The 26,729-nt window shown below is 32.9% G+C and overlaps 2 protein-coding genes and 1 long non-coding RNA gene across 3 annotated transcripts; 2 read left to right on the forward strand and 1 right to left on the reverse strand.

Moving 5' to 3' along the window:
- Window positions 1-610: 610 nt before the first annotated feature.
- LOC142176725 (uncharacterized) lies at window positions 611-3,641 on the reverse strand. Its single transcript, XR_012705473.1, has 2 exons — window positions 2,987-3,641; window positions 611-946 (listed from the first exon to the last, which is right to left on the reverse strand). It is a non-coding gene; the product is annotated as an uncharacterized LOC142176725 (long non-coding RNA).
- Window positions 3,642-12,311: 8,670 nt separating this feature from the next.
- Window positions 12,312-17,654, forward strand: LOC107759298 (serine/threonine-protein phosphatase PP1-like). The gene is made up of 4 exons (XM_075244531.1): window positions 12,312-12,750; window positions 15,638-16,197; window positions 16,275-16,493; window positions 17,282-17,654. The coding sequence occupies exons 1-4, from the start codon at window positions 12,576-12,578 to the stop codon at window positions 17,303-17,305; spliced, it is 978 nt and encodes a 325-aa protein (XP_075100632.1). The 5' UTR covers window positions 12,312-12,575; the 3' UTR covers window positions 17,306-17,654.
- Window positions 17,655-21,283: 3,629 nt separating this feature from the next.
- On the forward strand, window positions 21,284-23,445 carry LOC107759299 (phosphoenolpyruvate carboxylase kinase 1). The gene is made up of 3 exons (XM_016577185.2): window positions 21,284-21,697; window positions 21,915-22,353; window positions 22,949-23,445. The coding sequence occupies exons 1-3, from the start codon at window positions 21,353-21,355 to the stop codon at window positions 22,999-23,001; spliced, it is 837 nt and encodes a 278-aa protein (XP_016432671.1). The 5' UTR covers window positions 21,284-21,352; the 3' UTR covers window positions 23,002-23,445.
- Window positions 23,446-26,729: the final 3,284 nt, after the last annotated feature.

Below are 26,729 nucleotides of genomic sequence, written 5' to 3' on the forward strand. Positions count from 1 at the left end.
CTTAACTATTTTTTTTACGAAAATAATGTTTTTTTATACATTTAAAATTATTTATATTTTACGCTCAATGCCATTTTTCAAGTTTGACACTTAGAATCATCTTGTTACAACTACTATTGCTATACATAATTTCCTCCGACGATATTCTTCTACCGATAAAGAATTCAACTATTATACTAATGGAGACATTACTTCAGAGATTGAGGAAGGAGATGGGCCTTCTCGTATTCCTTTAGAAATGCAAGTTTTCTACTAATATGGAGTCGTTGTGTGATAGAATTAGAGATGAAATTATTGAGAAATATTATCATGTGTGAGTAACTTTGCTTATTATATCATAGTGGATTATCAATATATAATAATTAGTGGAATAGACTTCTAATTCATACCGAATGATGACAATAAGTAATTATACTAGATAATATTATATGCTTTGGTATAACTATATATCTTATATTGATTAAATCTTTCATATATATGTTTACTTTATATTTTATATTTTAATTAAATTAAAAAATAATAATAAAAATCTCCCACGATAAATATTTAAGTTCATTTTTCTCTATAAAATAATTAGGGATTTTTTCATTCTTGTACACTATTTGAAACCTTATTACGAAAAATGTTCATGTTTTGGTATTTACCCAACCTAAACATATTTTAATTACAAAATATATACAATTCACATTAAAAGACTCTCAATCCATTATTTATACCTTCAATTTCCTTTTTTTCTCTCCTCTCCCCTCTTCTCTCTTTCTTATATACAAGATTGGCCCAATTCCATATTTTAAAATTCCTAAACTGGTATACATTCGGCAATGGCAGAACAAGAAGAGGATATCTTCAAATCTGTTCAACGAAAATGCACCACCAATTCTATCATTTAATCTTTAGACATCAAGCTGCAATGCTTCATCAGCAGTTGTCCTCGCCACTCAGTGATCTACGAGGAAGACAAAAATTGAGTATCTCAGATAAAACATAAACAAGGCTCTCCTTCTCCCCAAGCAGCTATCAAAGCATGAAAAATGGTGTGCTTTCCACTGATCAAAAAGATAAAATACACATTACTAGGCATTTGGACAATAATTGGTTGAAGTTAATGGAAAAAATAAAAGCATAAAAGTATAATATATATACATAATAATTATATATTGTACAACTTATATACAACTTATCTACATTTTTTCTACCCAGTTATATACAACTACAATATCATACCACTTAAATACAATTTTTATATAAATTTTATACAATATGTCTTTTGTATATTTTGTATCTGATTTATACATAGTAAAAAAAAATGGGAATACAACTAATTATATATTATACAACTTATCTACAACTTTCATACATTATTTCTACCCAATTATATACAACTACAATATCATACAACTTAAATACAATTTTTATACAAATATTGTTCAACTTTCATACAATATTTAAATAAAAAATATATATATAAACAACAAAATACAATTTTACTACAATTTCGAAAGTATAATGTATGTCATGTCTGAAATTCAATCTGAAATTCAACCAAAATCATGTCTAATCTTCACCAAAATACTCTAAAAATTGAGATATAAACTCCAAACAATATTCTCAATTGTTTGCAACAACACTCAATTGTCACACCTCCTTTTTCCCGAGGGACAGGGGTAGGGGAGTTTTTCCAATTAAAGTGACATTAATCGAAATGGGATTATTTATTTAATTTCAGAGCCGCCACTTGGAATAATTTATAGTGTCCCAAGTCACCGGTTTGTTTTAAATCCCAAATCGGAGAAATTTGACTCTTATTTATGGTCCGCGAACACAGAAGACCGGGTAAGAAATTCTGTTAACCCAGGAGAAGGTGTGAGGTACTCACGAGTTCCGTGGTTTTAGCACGGTCGCTCAACTATTAATAATTGGCATAATTATCTGATTTAATACATATTTGAAACCTATAGTGCATTCTTTACTTTTAAATCGCTTTTAGCATTTATGAAATTTATTTGAACAAGTCACGATGCCGCGCACTCGTTTGTTTTTGTACACGTTGCGAATCGCGCCATGTGAAACGCACTCGTGATTTACAACATGTTAATTTTTATTATTGTTTGAAGTTGTAAGGTCGAGTCACGTTTACGTGCACTCGAACTTGGGGTTTACGTATCGTGACCATGCCACGGGAATCGTACCCATATTCACGATGATTTATTATTAATTGTGCCTAAAGCAATCTACGATGTCTAAATTAATTTGATTCTTTAAAGTTGTTCTCCCTGGTCCGTTGCTTACCAAGGCGCAATGAAATTTATACTAAAACAACTTAGAACAGTCATGATATTCTGACAAACCATACTTTAGAAAAACCAAGCAAATGTTTCACAAAAAGGCCACATTCAGTGAAATTGTTTAGGTTGCTGATTGCATGATAGTCTAATACCAACACTACACATTTGAGTCAATACTCTTCACAAGCTTACCATGCAAACATCAAACTGGAAACTAAAACTACAGATCCAATCCTCCCCATGGCTACAAGCTAATTGTCACAATATAGCCACTTTACACTAATAGCCAAATCCAAGCTTATGTTCTTCTATCCTATTTCTTTTGATTCTCAGTGGTACTGACTCAATTATTGAGGATTCTTCTCAACACCAGAAAACATCCAATTAGCCAAATAAAATTAACTCACACTTCATAAAGTCCGGATTAAATCAACAATTATACGGAGTTAATCTAATTCTCATGAAACATAACTGAAAATTCAGATCTATTGCAAGAGGTAGCGGCCTGTGATGAGCAAACTCAAACTCAGAATTGCCAGCTTCATAGTGCAGATACAAACATATCATAGCTAAAACAATCAGTATGGATAAACCTCAACATCAACCAACATGGATACATGACACTAAACATGGAAACAACATGTAATTCCGATCTTCAAATTAATATCTTAACAGAAACATACAAAGTCATAGCTACATACCTAATAGCAGGAACAAACAAATTTGACCGAAAGAGGTATGAAATATAGGGGAAAATCTAGCAAAAGAAACCGCAGCAAACCAACGACAGCACAACGATTCCACAGCTCAAAACGACTTTCAAAAACCTCAGGAAGACAGAAATCGAGCAAGCTGCTCAAAGATCGTAAGAGATTTCAAACTGGGAAGGCGCAAGAAACGACGTCGGATTGTCTAACACGACGACATTCGTGATGTTCACAGCACTCATTGCGTTCATTAAAGCTCTAATTTGAGAGATTCTTCGTCGTGAGATTCAGATAAAAGGACATGAGAGATTCTTTAAATTTCATGAAATATACGATAAATTATGCGGAGAATTGCGAGAGAATCAACAATTAGAGGCCACGGCAAAAAAGAGAAGAAACGGCTCAGTTATGTGAGGGAGGGAGTGGGAAGTCCGTCTCTATTCTCGGCGGCAGCTAAGTTTTAGAAAGGGGGGAGGGGGTCCTGTCCGGTTCAGAGAGAGAGAAGATGGGCGGCTAGGGCTTTTTGTAAAAAGGGGGATCCGTTCTCTGTTTGGGGGTGCTCTCCGTTCTCGTTAGAGTTAGAGGAATTTAGGATATTAGAACGTCGGCTAGGCTTCGGTTATAATTGGGTTTAAATATGGATGTAAGAATTGACATGAGTCATTAGATTAGAGGGGAATCGATGGCTAAGATTAAATTTTGTATTTAAGTAGAGAGTGGGCTAATGGGTTGGAAGAACGAGCATTTGATTTGTTGGGCCACTAAAATCCGAAAACGAGCTCCCAATTGGCCCAAATTCAATTCTTTCTCATTGAATAAAAATAAAAATAAAACCAAAATATACTAATTAATCTTAGTTAATAAGAATAGACTATTAAAGTTAACTATATATTAAAATAAAAATATTTTTGGTATTTTTTTAAAGTGTTATAAATATTATAAAGTACTAATAAGCTAATATATATAAGAAAAGAAACATTACAAAACTATTTTTGTGTCTTTAGGCTTATGTTTTAAAATTAAAACTAAAAGTTGACTAAAATCCTATTAAAATAAAAATAAGTAAATATTTTAAAATACTACTCTTAAATGCTCCGAGAGGTCAAAAATTACGTGCTTACAGCAATCCAAACAAATAATGGTTTTTGAAAACCCAAATTTGAATTCAAAGTTTCAAAACTTTTTAATGGCTGTCAATGGTGGAATTGTTGCTCTCTTTTCCTTTGCTCTACATTACTGGAATTAGGGATTGAGAGATAGAGAGAGACGTAGAGAAAGAGAGAGAGCGCAGAGAGAGAGAGAGAGAGAGAGAGAGAGAGAGAGAGAGAGAGAGAGAGAGAGAGAGAGAGAGAGAGAGAGAGAGAGCGCGCGCATGAAGGAGAGAGAATAAGGATGAAAAATAATTGATTCATAATATAAAGGAATACTCGTTTAATTCCTAAAGTGTATATAATTGGTAAATTTGTATATATGATGTAATTAAATTGAAACTTGAGTAAGGGGGTAATAAAGTTTCAAATAGTTTATATGAATATAAATCTCAAATAATTATAGGACCTTGGTACTATCCTTTTTGGTAATTTGACACTCAAAAGCCCTTTTTAAAAAGATTGATCAAACATAATTTATTTATCAAATGTTGTAAAAAAAATACTTCTTAAATGAATTGGCCAAACACAAATTATTATTTTTCAAAAGTACTTTTAGAAAAAAATACTTTTCAAAATACGCATTTTTTGGCAGCTTGGCCAAACGGGCTCTTAAGTGGTTCAATAGGTTATGAGAGGTTATTACCGATCACAACACAAGGAAATGAGAGAGCATTGGCCACCATCAAAAGTTATGATAGGATAATAAGTATCTTTTCATTCTTAATTAAAAAAGTTTGAGTTCGAGTTTTGAAATAGAATCGTCTTTGGTAAAAAATATCTTATCCTTAAAAGTGAGAATTTTCGACGCAAATTCAGATTGAATGACATGAATTAGGGGTGTACAAACCGAACCAGAAAATCGCACCAAACCGAAAAGTCAAATCAAACCGATTAAAAAACCCGACTAGGTTTGGTTTGATTTCGTTTGGTATTGAGTAAAAAAAACCCGAATCAAACCGACATATAAATATATAATTTTTATATATATTTTTAAAAAATTTCGTAGAATTTTTTTTAAAAAAATATCTAGAAATATTTAAGATTCTCTTATGTGATGTAATATTTAGTAAAATATGAAGTGCTCTATCTTTATTAGCTTTCAATAATGGGTTGTATGGTTACTTTCTTATCAAGTGTTAGTGAAATGTGTCAATCTCTTTATTTTTTTCATATTCATATGTCAAGATCTATTACATTCTTATATCTTTTTTGAATTTGAAGTAGTATTTTGATAATTTAAAATTAAATAGAACATATTATTACATAGGTATCATATTGACTTTATGTTTAATTATTAAATTCAGTTAACCTTGAAAGTTTACATCAGCGAAAAATTATATATTGTCATACGACTAAAAATATAACTATCATATATTACTAAGAAAATTCTCTCATAAGAATATGTTAATAGATCATACGTTTGTCAATCTTTTTTAATTTTTACTAAATATATATTTACTTATAAAAAATTTAACAAAGTAAGATTGAAATAATATTTATGCAACAAAAAAATCTGAAAAACCCGGCAAACCCCGAACCAATCTAAACCGATATAGTTAGTTTGATTTAGTTGTGATAAAAACCAAATCAATCCGGTCCATGTACACCCCTAGCAGGAATACTGTAAATCAAGTGGAAAACAAAAAAGAGAGGGAGCATTTGTCCAATTCCGTATAGGACAATTATGATTATTTGAGTTTGAAGGAATTACGCTTTGCTTAGTGACATCTTTTCGGAGATCGTTCAGCGTTAAATTTGTAATTAAAGCTACGTATTGATTCTTTTTGGATGCTTAGCTATTTTGGTTGGACTTTAATAAGACAAAGCATTTAGTGAAAATATATCAAACCAAAATGTATTTAAAAAAAAAATGCTCAAAAGACTTAACAAATGTTCTCCAGAAATATTTTCTTAAAAACTATAACATAAGCACACAATTTTTAAAAAATTATTTTTTCAAAAAAAGTTTCTAAAGAACTAACTTTTCCACAAACTAAACTAAAATTGCACCAAACACCGCTCCCCTCATCCGAATGGAGGAAGCAAAGGATATTCTCAAAAAGCAAAAGAGAAGAAGGAAAAATGAAAAGGAGAAGATGTTCTTGGGAAAAAAAATCTCATGAAAAGGAGAAGATGTTCTTGGGAAAAAAAATCTCAATCTAAACAGAAAACTTTTGTTCAAAAAATATTTTAAACTAATTTCTTTACAAAATAAACCAAAATGAAATCCATCTCCTCATCCCAAATCCAAATGGGGTCGTTGACTATAAGGGGGAGTCTTATCCATAAACTGACATACACGTACATACCAATACCATCATAACAAAAAAAAAAATTACTTTTTAGTTTCAACTTAGATAAGGTAACGGAGTTTGACGATCTTAAAAGTTGAAGGGTAAAAATTTTGTGGTGTCATAATATTTGTATGATTATAAAAGTTTCTCATTAAAAATAAAATAAGTAAAATAAAAGATTTAAAGTTAAATTATTTTAAAATTTAAAAATGCGACATTTATTTTGAATACCTCGTCCAATTTGAAAAGGGATAGTATTCAACTTCAACACATTCACCAAACTATTATGAAAATATTATATTGTGAATGTCCATTCATTAATCTGCTATAGATAATCTTCCTGAAGAAGATTATCCATTTAGTACTCTGTTGAAATTTATCTACAAGCAGCTGATGCAGACAGGTTGCAAGCAACTTTATGAAATGATTTGCAACAACTTCTTATTAAGCATGCAGGTTGCAAGCAGCTCATGCAGACAGCTTATAAGCAGCTGATGCAGGCAGGTTGCAAGCAACTCAATAAAATGATTTGCAGCAGCTTCTTATTAAATATGCAGGTTGCAAGCAGCTCATGCAGACAGCTTACAAGTAGCTAAAGATAAGCATTGCAGCTCCTTCCTGAAAAGCCTTGCAGATGTTCTATAAATAGATGAGTTTTCAGTTCATTATAAACTAACTTTGAAAGTTGAATAAAATATCAATCTCCCTCTATACTTGTCTTCAGTTTATTTCTTTTATAGTCTTTATTTTATAACACGTTATCAGCACGAGATTCTGCCATTTTGAGCACTTACTTCGAATTTAATTTCTATTTCAGTATTCATCTCCGATGTAAGGCGACACTCTTATGTTTGTGGTTAGATCTTGTTCATTCCGAGTATCATAAGGCAGATTATATCCTTGAGGTGGTGAGTTTTTCTTCTTGGCAGTAGTGATGTAGATATCACTTACATATGATGTGGCCAAATTTGCGTAATTTAATTTGAACCTTTTGCTTATATTTTAATATCATTATCATCGCTTGCTTGGTTATATATTACGTATATAGTACCTATTTTGGTATTTGTTTTCATCCTAATTATCTTAATAAAGGATTACAAAGTGGATAACATTGTTAGATCCACTTAAACTCCAGCAGAGTTTGCAAGAAATATACAACCACCAGAAGTGGTTATGTTTCGTGTATCTCATTATAACTAAATTTTATTAACCACCAGAAGTGGTATATGCCTATAACCACCAGAAGTGATAATTTAGACTTTCTATGGTTATAATTAAAGATAAGCTAGAGAAATATTCTATATATTACATGCACGCCTCGATTTGCTCCTGAAGTAGTAAATATTTTAAAAGAGGTTGAAGCATCACAATTAAAGGAAATATTCGATTTCTTGAAGGATGGAAATTTTTGATAAATATTAATCTATTCCCTGAAGTGAATGTGATAATATTAATAAAGTCGTAAATATGAACGTGCTCTTATTGTAAATATATTACAATTCACCTCCAGAAGAGTTAATATGATTGAGAGAATATATACTCAATATTTCGTATTTTAAATTTGGTCCTGAAGAAGTAACACAATTGAGATTTCCTCCTAAAGTAGGAAAATATTTTGAAGCAATATCTTTATGTGTTTAAACAAAATAATGAGCTATTCAAAGTTATTTTTGAAGCACATTTTCATTCCCTGGAGTGAATGAAGAAAAACCACAACTCACCTCCTGAAGAGGTAGAATAATAGAGGATATAAATATTATTTTTATAGCATAAAGATCATTGCCACACGTGCTTGTTATACGTAAAACATCTTGGATAATTTTATTAAGTATCATTCTAAGGCAAAAGTATTCTTGTATAATGCTTTCTACTACAACCACATTAATATATTATGGTTAGTTATTGAGTTCCCCGAAGGAAGTAACAACTCGTGTATCTTTCCTTAAAAGATGCAATGACTATGTGGTTGCTGTATTGATATAAAATATTCAGATGTTAATGATATTTCTCCTTGAAGGAGATATTTGTCACAAAGTTAGTGGTAAAAATATTAAAATTATTAATTTTTGTCATTTATAAATTTAGAATTAGCTTTATATTGTTCATTTGATTATGATTTTCTCTCATGACACCAAAAGTGTCTGAGCAATATTTGGTAGTACAACAAAAACTCCTGAAGAGCTAATTGTTTGTCTAGAAGACACATGACACAAGTAGTGTCTGAATAATATTTGATTGTGGACAATAAATGGAAGGCCCCCGAAGAGCTTATTTGTCATTATTGTGGTCAAAGCATATGTTATGATAAACCGAAATTTACTAATACACATGACTATCATACTTAGACTACAAATAATTGAAAGATTGAAAATCTTCATGTTTTCACAATCATATGGGGTAAATATGTATGCGAGAAGATACCTGCCTTATTCTTCAAATGTGTACTACATCATATATCATAATATACCAGAAGTTTACTAATGCAAAAGCAGTCACAGTAAATCAGAAATTTACTGATACAAAAGTAGCCACAGTAAATCAGAAGTTTACTGATGCAAAATTTTATGCCATAGTAAACCAGAAGTTTACTTAGAGATAGCACATGCCATGATAAACTTGAAGTTTTCATTTGCCATTTTTAAATGAGCTATTTGAGAATTCAGATAAGCATATACTGAAGAACTAGAATATTCTTCAAGAATTCTCTTGTTTTGCTTGTTCTCATAATAACTTGATTATACCAGCTAAAGTTGGGACTAAAATCCCCCAATTCTGAAATATATAAAAGGTGAATATAGGCTCATTCACTTATCATGTGAACCACTTATAGATGCATATATAAGATGGTTACATGTATGTTTATTATCAACCTGCAGTTTGGCATTTGCAATTGTCTTTCTCAATTAAGAGCATAATTTTCAGATTATAAAATCAAGATAGTTCATCTTGATGATGCTGGATTATATCCAAGCTAGTTTAGTATTGAATACATCATATTAATGGCTAAACTATTGCTTATGAGAACAAAGCCTTATGTGTTGGTCTAAGATTTTCTAAATTGCATACAACAACATTTGTATGCATCAGACCAACAAAATATGATAAGTCCTCTCCTCACAATTGGTTTAGGATCAAAAACCAAATATTTTTACTATCTAATAACTTTTGATGTGTGGTATATGATTAATTTCTCTGCCACAATGCACAAAGATATGTTTCCCAAAGAGGATTGGGGATATGAGTTAGTTTTTCTAACATTTGGATGATGGAATAAAACAACTGAAAAATATGCTATATGAATCGAATTATCATTAATATGATCCTCGCTTAGAAGATAATTCAATTCAAATGCCAGAAGCATTTGCTGATCTAAAATTAAATACCATATTTCAGCTGCAAATGCTCCTATTAAAATTAAAGTCCCTGAAGGATAGAGTTTATTGTACGCATGAAGCGTGGTAGACCAATCGGTTCCAAAGGTAACAATCCTTGAAAAGAATACGAGCAAATGATCGAAATGATCATAATAATGAGGAAATAAGCTCTGGAAGAGCCCACGACATAACATTACATGAAACTCCAGAAGAAGTTCAGGTACGTGAAAATAAAGAAAGTGATAAGATCTCAACAAGTTATGTCGCCTGTGAAGTGATACGAAATGATCACCGATGATATATTTGATATAATATAGTGCACAATATTGTAAAAGATTGTGAGGATCGGACATGTAGTCCAGACACCTGAAGATGTCATGCCATTTAAATGTAAGTCATAACTTATATGACTCATTTGATTAATTCTATATGAAGATCCTTGAAGGATTTAAAATGCCTGAAGCAAATTCAAAATCTCGAAAAATGTATTCAATCAGATTACAAAGATCTTTGTACGGTTTAAAGCAATCTGGGCGCATGTGGTATAATCGCTTTAGTGAATATTTGTTGAAAGAAGGTTACATAAATTGTGTTATTTGTACATGTATTTTTATATAGAAAATGGCATCAGAATTTGTTATACTTGTTGTTTATGTTGATGACATAAATCTTATTGGAACTCCAGAAGAGCTCCAAAAGGCAATTGAATATCTTAAGAAAGAATTTGAGATGAAAGATATTGGAAATATAAAACTTTGTCTTGGTTTGCAAATTCAACATTTAGCAGACGAGATCTTTATCCATCAATCTACCTATACACAAAGGGTCTTAAAACACTTTTACATGGACAAAGCGCACCCATTGAGTACACCAATGATTGTTCAATCACTTGAAGTGAATAAGGACCCGTTCCGATCTCCAGAAGAGGATGAGGAACTCCCTGGTCCTGAAATACCCTATCTCAGTGCAATTGGTGCACTTATGTATCTTGCTAATGCTACAAGGTTTGACATAGCATTTTCTGTTAATGTACTGGCAAGATATAGCTCTTCTCCTACACGGAGATATTGGAATGGGATTAAGCATATATTGCGATATTTAAAGGGAGCTCTTGATATGGGTTTGTTTTATGCTAACAAAGGTAGTGCAGATCTTATTATATATGCAGATGCAGGTTATTTATCTGATCCCCATAAAGCTCGATCTCAAACCGGGTACGTGTTTACATGTGGAGGTACTATCATATCATGGCGCTCCACAAAGCAATCTATTGTTGCTACTTCTTCAAATCATGCTGAGATAATAGCTATTCACGAAGCAAGTAGGGAATGCGTATGGTTGGGATCAGTGATTCATTTCATTCGAGAAAAATGTGGTTTGGAATGTGATAAAAGATCCACAATTTTATACGAAAACAATATTGCATGCATAGCCCAATAAAAGGGAGGATTTATAAAAGGAGATAGAACGAAAAACATTTCACCAAAATTATTCTACACACATAATCTTCAGAAAAATGGTGACATTGATGTGCAACAAATCCGTTCAAGTGACAATCCGACAGATTTGTTCACTAAGTCTTTGCCAACTTTAATTTTTGAGAAGATGGTATACAAGATGCGGAGACTCAAATATTTGAAACAAGATTTTCATCAGGGGGAGTGAAATACACATTGTACTCTTTTTTCCTTACTAAGATTTTTTCCCATGGGTTTTTTCTTGTAAAGTTTTTAATGAGGCAGTTAGAAATGCGTATTACTAAATATGTGTACTATTTTTCCTTCACTAGATTTTTTTCCACTGGGTTTTTCCTAGTAAGGTTTTAACGAGTCACTTTATCTTTTTAATGAACATGCAAGGGGGACTATTATGAAAATATTATATTGTGGATGTCCATTCATTACTCCGCTATAGATAATCTTCCTGAAGAAGATTATCCATTTAGTAACTCTGTTGAAATTTATCTACAAGCAGTTGATGCAGGCAGGTTGCAAGCAACTCAATGAAATGATTTGCAATAACTTCTTATTAAGCAGGTAGGTTGCAAGCAGCTCATGCAGATAACTTACAAGCAACTGATGCAAGCAGGTTGCAAGCAACTGATGCAGGCAGGTTGCAAGCAACTCAATGAAATGATTTGCACCAGATTCTTATTAAACATGCAGGTTGCAAGCAGCTCATGCAGACAACTTACAAGCAGCTAAAGAAAAGCCTTGCAGCTACTTCCTGAAAAGCCTCGTAGCTGCTTCCTTTCTTCTATAAATAGAGTAGTTTTCAGTTCATTATGAACTAACTTTGAAAGTTGAATAAAATATCAATCTCCATCTATACCTGTCTTCAGTTTATTTCTTTTATAATCTTTATTTTATAACACAAGCAGTATTAATTTATTATAGTTTTAATTAATTGTTTGAAATTATAGTACATTAATTGATTGAGCGCGTGGGAGCAAAATTATTAATGAAGAGACGTTGCCCTACCCTAATGACATACGTGGGTCGCTCTCTTTACTTTAGGCATCAACTCTTCTTCTTCTCTCTTTTCTCGCCTTCACAGATAGACACGAATGTTTCCCACTCAATAAAAGCCATTTTCAAAATCTCTCTCAAAAACAGCTAAAAGTTCAAAAAGCTCTCTCTCTCTCTGCTAATCTACTTGTCCACTACACTTTATTCTACTTGTTATTCTTGTTTATCAATCTTGACATATATGTGAAGTTTATTCCTTTCTGTTATATGCGAAGTTTAGAAGGAAAGCAAGAAATATGGATTCTTTAGCACTTGATGATATAATCAATCGGTTGCTTGAAGTTCGGGGTAGGCCTGGTAAACAAGTCCAACTTTCTGAGGCAGAAATCAGACACCTTTGTCTCAAGTCCAAAGAAATTTTGTTGCAGCAGCCCAATCTTCTTGAGCTCGACGCACCCATCAAGATCTGCGGTACTATTCCTTAGCTTTAGATTTTTGTGGGATTTTTTTTGTTACTTTCAATTTGATTGTTACTATTTTTATTTGAGTGGAATTGGAGTTCCTTGTATTGAGTTTTAGTTGATTCTGCAACTTCTTAAAATTTAATATTTGGTTGTTGACTGGAAATGGCTTTGAGCGGTTTAAAGGGGATAAGTCTTGCTTTGGTCTTCGTTAGGGTTACGTTCTGTTACTATAATCAATGCTAAGGTGTATGATTTTCTCATGCGTCACTTACTTTATATGCAACTAAGCACGGGAAAATGGTCCACAAGATAAATTTCAAGGTAAAACATTTTCTACGAAGTCCATTTCCCCTCCATGTCAAATGCACCCAAATTGCATCAATATAGTGATGTTCATAATTAGTTTGAAGGTTATTATTACTGCTTAGTATGGATTAGAGTTGTTGTATTCAACTTAATCTATGAGGCCAATAGTTTTTAGTTAGCAAGAAGAGTATGGGTAGGAAGGAATCGGCTTGCTTTAGAGATAATTTGTATTCCGGACGCCCTGCTAGTACTTGATAGATGAGCTCAATTCTAGTGCGTAGGGTGATAGCACGAGGTTTAAACCCTTATCTGTGAATAATACCTCTTACTGCTAAGTGGTTTTGTTCTTATTACTTATATTTTATATAATTGGACAGTTTCTCTCTAGTTGTCTACACCTGGCATATCAAATATTGAAATTGGCCTTCGGCTGATAATCTCATTCATGGTGCTCTTCCCACTTTATTATTGATCATTCCTCTGAGAGTATCTTGAGTAGTCCTTGCTCCTCTTAATCTGCCTAAGCCAGAGTAAAGGGCTTCTCATCAACACTATGTCTGGACTCTGGTCCACGGGACAAGATGTGCCTAGAAAGGTAAATGTTTGGATTACTTGCCTTATGTGAAAAATGTGTCCCCTCTGCTTTCTATTTCCTTTTTACTTCTTAATGGAACTAGGAAAATACCCCTACGGCTCATCTTTTTCTGCCTCTCCTCGTGCACACCTAATTTCTCTCCTCAAATTTATTATCCAGAGTGGATGACATCTTTTAGCAGTCCTTTATTTTTTTCTCTTATCTGGTCAAACTGAACGCTGTGGAGTCGGGCATGAGTTGCTCTCCTGAAGGGCATCTAATTGATATTTAAATTTGTTATATTTAATGTTAAGCAGATTTACAGTAATTAAAGTTAGGTTAGCTATTTGAATTTGCATTAGCTGCCTTACGGAGGGTGTAAAGTGTTCCATACCACACGAACCCATCCCAACCAAGAGGGAGGGAGGGAGGGAGGGAGGGAGGGAGGGAGGGGAGGGAGGGAGTTTATTCATCAATTGCAAGATTAAGTGCCGTTATCATGTTCTGTCCTCCATTATGTGATTTAACTCCTTTGACTAGTGAACATGTCGAGTGTTTCTTTCTTTTTTACCCATTTGATATTTATCCATTTGCCAATTATGAGTTCCTAAGCTAATCAAATTGCCTTTTTAAATTGCCATAGTTGCCAGAGTACAATTACCATGGAGTCACTATCGTGGGTGATTGTGTTGTCTAATAAACCACGTGACATGATATATCTATGACCCTTATCATATCTTTTGTTTCCAACTAAACTTGCATGTTTACATTATCCAATTAAGGCATGAGCTAGCAGTATCTCTAGGTTTGCTTATTCTCTTTTCTCTTCAATGGTTGGGAGATGTACCTACACTAAAAACTTTTAGCTTTGTCGTCCTGTTAAAAGTGCAAGTAACAATGTCGAGAAATGAACTAAATCTTAATTAGAAATAGCAACATAGTATTTTAGGTAATTTCCTTTCCTTGAATTTCTTATTCAGTTTGATTTATCCACTCAGTGTTTTGTTTACCTAATACAAAGCTTGAAGAAGACAATGACCCTTTCCTGAGATTGGATGCACCTACCTTGATCAATTAAGCAAGTACCGTGCCCGGTCTATAGGTCAGTGGTTGTGTCCATTTGGTTACCTTCCTGTATGTTTAAACCACAAAAGTACTCCAATCACAGTGCTGCGTGTTTTCAAAGGCATCTCTTGTCGGGAGGGATTGGAACAATGAGCATAAGCATACGCTCTTGGAGAAATCTACTGAAGTGTAGTCTTTCTGCAGCGTTCACGTGATGATATTTTAAGAAGAGTTGTACAACAAGCAAATGGTATCTTTGGGAGTTTGGGTTTGGAAAAATGGTGGTTGGTGATAGTTAGAAATGCATCATCTATTTACACTTTCAGTTATTTAGGTGAACTCATTGACTCTAAGCTGGTTTGGTTGGGTAATGATGTATGCTCTTGTATTTTATTGTGTTAGTAGTACCCACAAAGTAAGTTAATACCTTCTGTTGTGGTTAAAGTTCACAGTTGACGACTTCTGTTTTAATTGCATTTAGATCTGTGTGATTCAACTGAAGAGTTCTAGCTTTAATGTTCTTTGGATAATTGGTCCTGCTGGGAATAATTTAGCAAATATTGTCAATCAATTTCTAATATCACCAAGATATCGGCAATGACGCCATCTAGTTAGACCAATCGGTGAGGTCATCGTTATTTCCTCTGACTGAAAGAACTTTGCTGAAAGAGCTGTTGTATCCTGTGCTTCAAGTTGTACATGCATCCTGCTCACTGTGACATCCCCCCCCAAATCCCCATGCATTTCATTTGCTGAATTCTGTTGTTTCATAGATTTCTATCTTGCTTTACTTCTGTTGCATCTCATCTGTTATTTCATATTGACCAAGATTTTTGTCTCCCCCCCCCCTAAACACCCCCCCCCCCCGCCCCACAAAAGAAAAAAAAAAGAAGTATGTTTTTGGTAAACACTTGCTTTAGCTAATTTTTCCTTTGCATTATGTGGTCAGGGGATATCCATGGTCAATATTCAGATCTACTGAGGCTGTTTGAATATGGTGGATTACCTCCAAAATCCAATTACCTGTTCTTGGGTGATTATGTTGATAGGGGGAAGCAAAGTCTGGAAACGATATGCCTTCTTCTTGCATATAAAATAAAGTACCCTGAGAACTTTTTTCTTTTGAGGGGAAACCATGAATGTGCTTCCGTGAATCGTATATATGGATTCTATGATGAGTGCAAACGAAGGTTCAATGTTCGTCTATGGAAAGTATTCACAGATTGTTTTAACTGTCTCCCTGTGGCAGCTCTGATTGATGAAAAGATATTGTGCATGCATGGTGGACTCTCTCCTGATCTTAACCATTTGGATCAGATAAGGAACCTTCAACGACCAACTGATGTTCCTGAAACTGGGTTGCTCTGTGATCTTCTCTGGTCAGATCCTAGTAAAGAAGTTAAAGGGTGGGGAATGAATGACCGGGGAGTTTCTTATACCTTTGGCCCTGATAAGGTCACAGAGTTTCTTCAGAAGCTAGATCTTGATCTTGTTTGTCGTGCCCACCAGGTTTGAATTAGATATTACTTATAAAGTTTTCTGGAATTTTGTTTCTTTAATCTTACTGGCTATGTGCGTAACTGCAGGTTGTGGAAGATGGATATGAATTTTTTGCTGATAGACAACTTGTGACGATTTTCTCAGCCCCTAATTATTGTGGAGAGTTTGACAATGCTGGTGCTATGATGAGTGTGGATGAGACCCTGATGTGTTCTTTTCAGATATTAAAGCCCGCAGAGAAGAAGCCAAAGTTTGGATTTGGGAGCACTACTACTGCTAAAAATGCAACTCCTGCAAAATCAAAGGTAAACCTATATCTGCAAGAGGCAACTTTTACTTGTCGATCCTATTGGTATGCATGATTTATTTAACAGTTATTAGACAACCCACCATCTATTGCAAGTGCATAAGTCAAAGGGTTAGCATTTTTAGTAAAAGTGCCCAGGAAATTTCGGTCCTCTATTTTCAAGCGCTAGATAAAGTTTGTAGAACCCATTTTTCTCAGTTCCTTCTGTAGTCTCTCTTTCGGAAGAAATAAAAATAGGGGTTAGAATTTCAATAGACAAACTATCTGAAATCCATTCGGACTAATTTCAATAATTCTTTAACAGGAGAAATTTCAAATGTGAACTTATAGCCTGCTTTTGTTGTTTTGACTCCCATACACGAATCATCAATAAAGTAAAAGGTGTTTTATTATTTTTCACCACCATCAAATTTTGATCAGTATTCAAGAGAATAATGTGTCCCTTGAAGTCATAATGCAAGAACGTCACTCCTGGATCTTTGTTCTTTCCCTGTTTCCTTATTGGATGGGTAAGAGAATTGTATTTTTGCCGCATTTGGTCAATGTCTCTAGGCATCAAAAGATCATTGTGTAGGCTACTTAGGGAATATAATTACTATATCAAGCCGTCTCATGATCTCAGATGTGCAATTCAGTCAAGGCGATTATATAGATGTTGCATCTGTTTTATTGTGTAGTTGCTTGTAAAATTAAGGTATTTAACACAGTTGACGGTCACTCGATGACACTGATGTGATTGTGCCTCATAAAGCCACTTTAACAATGATTATCTAAACTTCGTTGCAGTCATTTCTTGGGAAAATTGGATGAGATGAACAAATCCAGTATCAACGTCAACTACCTCTCTTAGCTCCATCACATGTAGATGGAGGCTCGGGTTTGGAAGCATTGCAGTAGAGAAGAATATGCATTCCTAAGATTCGAATCGGGAAATCTGTAATAATTTTGATTTGTCATGTATAATATAAACCAATCCAGTGAGGCGAGCTCTATGGTTCACCAACAAAAGATTTTCTAACCCTTTTAGTCTATTCAGGGATCTTTCCTGCTGCAGTCTGATACAGGGAAAAAAGGTTACCCTTTGTGTTAAATGTCTTGAATCTCTGTTCTCTTTGATTCTTATGTTTCTCTTCTAGTGGTTCAACCTTCTGTTGAGTTAGCTGTTTGTCTTCAATTACTTTTTAAACTGATGAATTATTAAACTATCAATTGAACCCTAAAGTAGGGTTTTTGACTCAAATTGTCCCTTATCTATGGTAGTAGGTTCATTTTTGTCTTTCAAATATAACCGAGAGCATCTTTAATCCCTTGACTTTGCTAAAGTGGAGCACCTTTAGTCTCGCTAACAAAACCAAGTTAAAAAATAATGGAAGGGGCAAATTTTCTAACGGTGCTTTCACCTTTTTGTATGACATTCTTTTTGACCAAAAGAATGACATCATTCTTATCTTTAAAAATTTTTGAATCTTTTAATTTTAAACTGGAGTATACAATCTAGTACTGGTCCAACAATTGATCTTGTTGCACATGTGACTGTTGTCTTTGCTAAGCCAAAGTTGTCGAAATCTGCTTTTTCCGTGTCATTGTCCTTGCTTTTGTACCTCACGTTGTACTTCAACCTAAATCCTTTTCTTAATACGAAAATAAGCTAAACGTTTAAACCCTTTGCTTCTCCCAAAAGGCACTCAAAAGAACTTTCTCCAATTGTTAATATCCAATGAACACAAAATTTGTGGTTGATGGCACCTATTACAGTTTGTTTAAATGGTCCAATTTTGATTTTGAAGAGATTGAATGCTCTATAGGGTCTTCGGACCATTCAAATATTAGTAGAATGACTTATCAATTGCTTTTGCTGTGAGATATATTGGCTGCATATCACATAGGGATAGAAAAGTCGAAAACTTATACATTAAAGTAATTTATATTTTGTTATGCCATATTTTCTTTACGTTTTAATAGTGTTCTGATCATTTAGAGCCTAGATATATTATCCTTTTATCTTGCAAATAGGAACTACCGACAGTAAGGAACTTATTCTGACTTATAGTTTAACCTTTCATTGCTAAATGATGGACTAATAGTAGAAGTATTTTCATATTCTCAGAAAACAAAGTTCATATTGGAATCTCAGAGTTTTGTGAGTGAGACAAATTCCATATGCAGTTGTCCATATACACAAGGGTCGTTTGGTATGGGATATATAAGAATAGTACTGAATATGGTATAGTAGTAGTAATGTTGAGATTAGTTATGCTGGAATTAGTTAAACCTGAATTAATTATACTGAGATTATTTCTCGTCGATTGTTTAGTTTTCGATTGTTTGGTTTGATGTATTAAAATAAGCATGCATTGTATAATTTTTTGTTTAAAAATCATTTGTTTACAAAACCCTCCAAAAACGTAGGAAAGGATTTAGAAAAGGTTTTGAAAGGGCATTCTGTCTTTATAAAATTCTGGTATTGGTAATGCTATTGTTTGTTATGTATATAAATAGTACTAAATAGAGTGTAGAACATTATTCATATGTTAAAAAATACTACCAGGAATTAATAATACAAAAAGTAATGCATATATTATTTTACTTAATACATCCATTCAGACGACCCCAAAATGATAAGTGATCTTTCCACTATACTCACAAAGACAAAAAGAAGCAGGTGTGTGGGGGGGGGGGGGGGAACTTTCACTTTCAATGTTGCTTCTTTTGAATTTTTTTCCTCTTATCGTATAAGACACAAAAAATTCATGAATATTATTTTATTCTCGGAATTTGCTTTGGTGTCCTATCCATATATGCTAGAAAACTTACTCCACCCAATGTTTGCAATATTTTCTTATATATTTCTTTGAGACTGAACGTTTTAATATTATTAAATAAAGCAATTTATGGGGTTATTAGCATTATAATAATTGGTGGTTTAAGGTTTGTGGGAAACCAAATCACATTTACTACCAAAACATCTTTGAAAAGAAAAGCAACTTTTGTGCCCCAATAGCATTCAAATTCCTCCTTTTGCTAACCGTTGAGAGTAATCAAAGGCTAACGGGACTCTCATTTTGGCTTTATAACTTCTCAAAGGGTTCAAATCGGTGCGCCACATAAGACTCATGTGGACCACATACAGGCCAACAAGCCCACTTCAAGTATTTGCACTGGCAAATGACAAAAAGTGCAATAGTCTCACATTTGACGAACTTAAATACTACTCTTTCGTTCTATTTTACTTGAGGTTTGAAGTACGAGGATCAAAGACGTTTGCTTCAAATATATGTGATGAAAAAAATTAATTTTATTTTTTTCAAACGACCTACCAACATAATAAGAGAATGAGAGAGCTAATTTGCTTGCTTGTGCAGGCGAGAAGATGCGCCAGAGGAGTTTTGAGTAACTTTTTATTTTATGGTTTGACAGTCTGACTTAAAACTCTGCCCTTTGCTTAGCCCGAAAACTTTTTTAGTTTTTGCGAAAAAACTACTCTAGTGGTCTTTTCAGTTTTTTCCAAAATTTAAAAGCTTTTCTCTAATTGTATTTGGTTAAAAATTTCAAAATTTTGGATAAGTTTTGCAGCAAATTAAATTCAGTACTTACTTAGAAGAAATGCCACAATGTGAATCCAGTTATAAATTTCAGTTTTTCTTAAAATAAGATTTACATATTTCGAAATAATATAAAAGGTTACAATAGTTAATACTTTCACATATTTAAAATAATTTCAAAAAATTACGATAAAAGAATTTTATTTTATGTTGTCAACAGTAATATTATCACCAAAAATATAGAACAAAACAAACAAGTAAACCTCAAGTCCACAGACCACAAGGAAGTTGGACCCCAACAGTCTTCTGGATATACCTTAATCCTTACGACGGGACGTAATCAAAGTCATACCCGATCTGTACGGAATTTCAAATTTCGTAGTTCCGTGATTATCGCCAACTCTTAGGGCTTTTCCTACTTTTTCCTATACCCTATAGTACTATAGTAATTTTTTGCTTTCAGCTAACGACCGTTCACCTATTATCTTTACCTTTTCTTTGGCTAATTAAGGGTAACAATAAATTCTCTTCTCGTAAAAGGACAGATTTAAATATTTACTAGCACAGACAGCGAGTTAATAGAAAAATTTTCATATCCTTAATTGCTATTTACTTTAAATTGCCTTTTGTGATTAGCAGAATCTTTTCAAGAAATATTTTCTAAATCACAAAAATTGTTATAAATACTATGTTGAAATAGTTAAAATAATAAGAATAAGAATAAAACTTGAGGTCGTATTATGATTTATGAATAATCAGTTCGTGTTAATTAATTCAGTGTAATCTTTCACAATAATTTTGAAAATGATTTATTTTCCTTTCCTCTTACATCCTTTCAAATTATCTTCTCCACCTTTTCAAAAAAAAAATTTGTGAATTTCTTTGACTGCTTAAGTTAAACACCTTTATTTTTCTATGAAGATAACTAGAGTATCATTAACATATTATGTATACCGTCGTGAGTATAATTTTAGTGCAACGATTTTTCAGCTACTAGTTATCTAAAGCTAAGTAACTGTTTAGAGTAAGTATAAATTGGTTATAAGGAAGATAAGTAAGTTGTTAGAACGAATTGTGTGCCTAAAAGATAGGAAATCAATGATACTATTAATCTTCCGTTAAGATTATAATCTTCCTTGAGAGTTAACGCCGTCTTCCAAATCCGTTAAAAATCTCCAAATGGCTGCATCTCATTGGCCAAACCCCGCCACCGAATATTCTCCCATAAAATTCCTACACCCTCTCTTCTATAAAACCAACCCCTATGAACGAAAAAATACTAGTCCAAAAATAAGTAAAAAACAAAATAAACGGAATGAGCGAGTCACTAAAGCGAAATTATCGTGTGAGCGAGGAGTTAGGAAGGGGACGATTCGGCGCCGTTTACAAGTGTTACTCGGCGGCGACCGGCGATCTATTCGCCGTCAAGTCCATCGACAAGCGCCTCATCGCCGATGACTCCATCGACCGGCAATGCCTTTACAACGAAGCTAAAATCATGCACTTGCTTTCGCCGAATCCTTACATTGTTCGTCTCTTCGATGTCTACGAGGAAGATACTCACCTCGATATGGTTTTAGAGCTCTGCAACTCTGGCGATTTGTTCCGACGCCTCAGTAGCCAACCGGTTTTCTCCGAGTCTGAAGCCGTTGATGTTATGGTACTCTTCCAGATCACCACAATCTCACTCGTTGCTGATCAAAAAGGGGAAATTTTACTTTTGCTTCGTATAATGGCTTGAATCAGGAACGATCTACGAAGCAGCACCTTGTTGAATTTTCGAAAATTGGAGGAGAAAGTAAATAGAATTCATAATCGGCTTTTTTATTTTAGTTTTTCGTAATTACTGATAAATTTTCTGCATAATGTATGTATAGGTACCACTGATGAAGGCAATAGCGCACTGTCACCGGCTCGGCATTGCTCACAGGGACATCAAACCGGATAACATTTTGTACAACAACTCAAACGAGCTGAAATTGGCTGATTTTGGCTCGGCTGAGTGGTTCCGTGAGGGGCAGCTGATGAGCGGCGTGGTTGGAACGCCGTATTACGTGGCGCCGGAGGTTTTAGCTGGTAGGAACTACAGTGAGAAGGTTGATATTTGGAGTGCTGGTGTTATTATGTATATAATGCTTGCCGGAATCCCGCCTTTTTATGGGGAATCGGCTACGGAGATCTTCGAGGCTGTTCTCAGAGCGAACCTTAGATTTCCGACTAGGATCTTTCAGTCGGTGTCGCCGGCTGCGAAGGATTTGCTTCGGAGAATGCTCTCTAAAGACGTTTCTAGAAGATTCTCTGCTGAACAAGTCCTTAGTAAGTGTACTTCTCCTACCATATCATTTTTTATAAGCTTGTATTGACTCTACTACTACCTTTTACTATGATCAAACTTTTGTTATCTCAAATTTGATTACGTCGATTAGTAAATTTGATTTTACTTAGCACTTCAATCTTTCCGTATATCCTAATTAACCGGAAGATTTAGTAACGTCGTCTATTTCACTCCCCTGTTAGTTGTTCTTTTGCTTTCTTTGAATTTTGAGATCTCTTATCCACTTCCTCACTTATGGATTGACTATCAGTTTGACTTTGACCAACTCTCAGAATAACCTTAGACTCATATTGTTTTTAATAGAGTTTAATCTTATACACAACCATAGATAAATTTGTTACATAATTTTAGTTAGTAATCTGGTAAAAATATTAACCAACTTGTGATAAAGTTCAATGATAGTGTCAAAGAAAAATCTTTCCACTCAATGTATTTAACTTTATCCTTTAAAATAATTTTAGGTAGATCTTTTTAGCAGTCATTTGTATATTTATCATTGTTCTTGGTTTTTGATATCCATTTATTGTTATTGTAGTTACTGGTACTAAATTGTGTTAATGTGGCGGTGATAAACAGGGCACACATGGATGACTAGCAATGGAGAAACTAGAACAGTTGCGCTATTTTAGCTTGAGGAGATTTGCGTCTGCCGATAAAAGATCATACCGATCGGAATTTTTGGTCCGCAATGAGAGCAATCTGTTCGTCTAGATAGAATTAGTTACTCCTAGTAAATACTAGTATTGCTCCATTTACTGTATAGCCACCAGCCTAGTAACTAGTAACTACCTACCTTCTTACCTAGTTATCTTTGTGGGCTTCCATCTGCGTGAAATTAACAGTTGATATTTGCGAGGTTTGAATGCAATTTCCATTATATTCCCTTCCTGCACTGTATTTTTCTGTTTGCGAATGGGAAAGGAGATGACATGTATTACCTTCTTTTTTGGGGGATATTTTGCTAAATTATCATCATTTTTATATTCCTTTTTGTCTAATTTAGAAAGAAGATATTGCCCCTGACGTATATTCAGTTGCCAAAAGGTTGTTTAAGAGATCATATTTTTTGGCCATGATGCATATAAGATTTAAATTATATGCATTACCAGTGTAGAGATTTTTTACACTATTGATGTAGTTTTAACCTATAATAATCAGTTAGCTATCATTTTTACAAGTTTATTAATTAAAATTTATTTATAGTTACTTTTATAAATGACTTAATTTATAAATATTCTTATACTGTAAATGTATCCTATCTATATTTATATCTATACTATATTAAAAATGCGTAGGCCTTATCGAAATATTATTCGCTTTTTTTATCCTTCATAAGTGCATTATATGTTGGATGTACTTGTAATTGTAATTATTAATTATTATTTTTTAGCAAAATTAAAACTAACATGTGCTTTCTTTTAGGTTTAGAATTCTTTAGAATTTACATTGTTTGACATTCTTGCAGTTTTTTTCTCTTTTGTTTTTGTTTCCTATAGTTTTACGGTTCTTGGATTTTTTTTTTTGTTGGTTTTTGTTTACTTTAATTTTAGGATTCTTGGATTTGTTTTTCGTGATATTTGTTTATTTTGTTTTAGGATTCCTTAGATTCTTACTTTATAATTACGGTAAGTCTTTTTTTCATTTTCCTTTTTGTGTTTGTTTAGGATGCAATTTCTATTGTCTCTTTTGTGTAGGTTTAGGATTCAATGTATACCGTAGTTTATGGTAACGTTGTGTCTTTACTTTGTTTATGTTAAAAAAGTTTAGAACCAAAACAGATTAGAATAAGGAGGAATTAAACACTTCTATAAAAGAAGTCACTATCCTACATTCTTTATCATAAACTGTTCATAGTATTGATGTCTGCATAAATAAATTTATTTGTGATTTAAGGTAAATTTTCTATCATATACTGTATTCTTAATAATGGTCGTTCGTGCTTTATTATTGAATATTTATCAATTATGATTTTTGTTTACAATATCTCATATATGATCATTGGTTTAATATTGACTCATATACGAATGGTATATAGGTTGTTTTGAATCGTTGCATTCGTCACATAAAATTGGTTAGGCACTCTAACTCATATCACTAGAATATTTTATTAATCTACTTGACAGTTTTAAACTGCCATGCGTTTTCTTTTAGGTTTAGAATTTACACTATTTGAGATTCTTGCCTTACAAGGTTTTTTTTCCCTTTTTGGTTTTTGTTTCCTTTAGTTTTAGAATTCTTGGGGATTTTTCTTCGTTGCTTTTTCTTTTTGTCCATTTCTTGCTTTGAGCGTCCAAACATAATACTTTAGAAATTCTTTGTATAGGTAAGTTTGTGGTTCACTATCTTTTGAGCATATCTAAAAATATACGGTGAACATGATTCTCGTGGCACATGTTATAACATTTTGCAAATTTTGTTTGCTCCAATAGTACACTAATTATTGGTATTCCGTTAGAACTTGCGCTATTAATTATTTCAAGTCTTTTTTATAAGAGTAGAAACGTTCAAAATGTAGCACACACATGGAATAGGCACAATTAAAGTTATGTCTCCAAATTTATAGCCATTAATTGAAAATACAAATACCAAATAAGATACTACTTAGATACCAATAATATAATCGCCTAGAATAGCTTAAAAGATTGATTAACGAGCTCCTCCTTAAAGTTATCTGATGCAAGGTTTGGTAAAAGTATGGATAGCAGAAGCTGGAAGCTTAGGGAAGGCTCCATAAATGAAACTACACTATAAAGACTAAAGTAAAAAATAGAAAGTACTACATGGTAATAAATAAAATAACGTAAAACAACTTATTTCAAGTTCGGCTTGAGTACTACTAAATTCACTTATTTTATTAAAATACAATTATATTATTAGCAGTAAAACAACCCAATAAAAATAAGAACAAGCCTGTAATATGATGAAGATAAAGAATTCAATAATAACAATTTAAATAAATGAAAGACAAATGCCAGGAAAAGATAGAAGAAAATGAAACTTCACATATTATTTCAAAAGCACATTTCTAAGACAATACATGACCGTATTTATTAGCAGCCGATTCTGTAATTAAATTTTAAAATACTAAAAACTGATAAAACATCAGGGCGGAAATTTTCATTCAAGAAAAGTGGTGCCATGAAATACTCAACAAGAAAAATAAGTTATTTTTGTTATTATCTTATTCTTGTTTAATTTCATTAAGAATTGCATGAATTTATTAACTTAATACATGTACAAGCATAGCTGGTGATCAATAAGGACAAATAAGTTGTCTTAAATTATTTTATTAGTAATTATTATTAAAATCAATAGTTATAGTAATTAAGGGTATTTTATCAAACTTGCCGGTATATCAAAGTCAAATTAAACTTAAATATATTATAAATCTCAACAAATAATACAATTAATTCAAATGTTGTATTCATAAATACAATACAATATGTTATAATATAATATATTATGAAACGATGAAAAAAATAATAAACCAAAAACATGGACTTCTGAATATTAATTACAAATAGAATGAACCTTCGTCTATTTTCTATAACTATATTTCTTTTTTACACATGCGTGATTACCTACAAATATTTTTTTGGAATACAGGTGTAATGACCCAACCGGTTATTTTGACTTTTAGAACCTTGTTCCCCTAAATAAAACTCCCCGTATGTACTTTTATAAATTTATGACTTGCGAGAATGGTTGGTTTGAGTTTTGGAAGTGTTCGGGTTGAAATCGGAACACGTGGTTCCTTAAGTTGGCATTAAAATGCTAAGTTTGACTTCGGTCAACATTTTGAGAAAACGACCCCGGAATAGAATTTTAATGATTCCAACAGCTCCGTATGGTGATTTTGGACTTAGGAGCGTGTTCGGAATTTTATTTGGAAGTCCATAGTTAAATTAGGCTTGAAATGGCTAAAATAGGAATTTAAGTTTGGAAGTTTGACCAGAGAGTTGACTTTTTGATACCGGAGTCAGAATCCAGTTCCGAAAATTTTCATAGCTCCATTATAGGGGTGGCAAGTGGGCCGGGCCCGGTCCAAAGTGGGCTTCGCGATACATAGTATAGTATATATAGTATATCTTAAGATGTATATATAGTATAGTATATATAGTATATCTTAAGATGTATATATAGTATATCGAATATAGTTTATATATAGTATATCGAATATAGTTTATATATCTTAAGTTGTATATATAGTATATATATATTATACTATACTATACTATAGTATATAAGCCGTATTCGATAGTATATATATAGGCTTATATATATATGTATATCGAATATAGCTTATACATCTCTAACAAAAATATTGTAAAGAGATATTCAAATCAATGCGTTATAT

This window comes from Nicotiana tabacum, chromosome 22, assembly GCF_000715075.1.
Source record: "Nicotiana tabacum cultivar K326 chromosome 22, ASM71507v2, whole genome shotgun sequence".
Lineage (NCBI taxonomy): Eukaryota > Viridiplantae > Streptophyta > Magnoliopsida > Solanales > Solanaceae > Nicotiana > Nicotiana tabacum.

Bases quoted from the DNA above. Each gene is read 5' to 3' on its own strand.
- LOC107759299 (XM_016577185.2), top strand. From the start codon at position 21,353: ATGAGCGAGTCACTAAAGCGAAATTATCGTGTGAGCGAGGAGTTAGGA. The intron at 21,698-21,914 runs GTACTCTTCCAG...ATGTATGTATAG, and splicing joins CTGAAGCCGTTGATGTTATG to GTACCACTGATGAAGGCAAT. The intron at 22,354-22,948 runs GTAAGTGTACTT...GGTGATAAACAG, and splicing joins CTCTGCTGAACAAGTCCTTA to GGCACACATGGATGACTAGC.
- LOC107759298 (XM_075244531.1), top strand. From the start codon at position 12,576: ATGGATTCTTTAGCACTTGATGATATAATCAATCGGTTGCTTGAAGTT. The intron at 16,198-16,274 runs GTTTGAATTAGA...GCGTAACTGCAG, and splicing joins TTGTTTGTCGTGCCCACCAG to GTTGTGGAAGATGGATATGA. The intron at 16,494-17,281 runs GTAAACCTATAT...ACTTCGTTGCAG, and splicing joins CAACTCCTGCAAAATCAAAG to TCATTTCTTGGGAAAATTGG.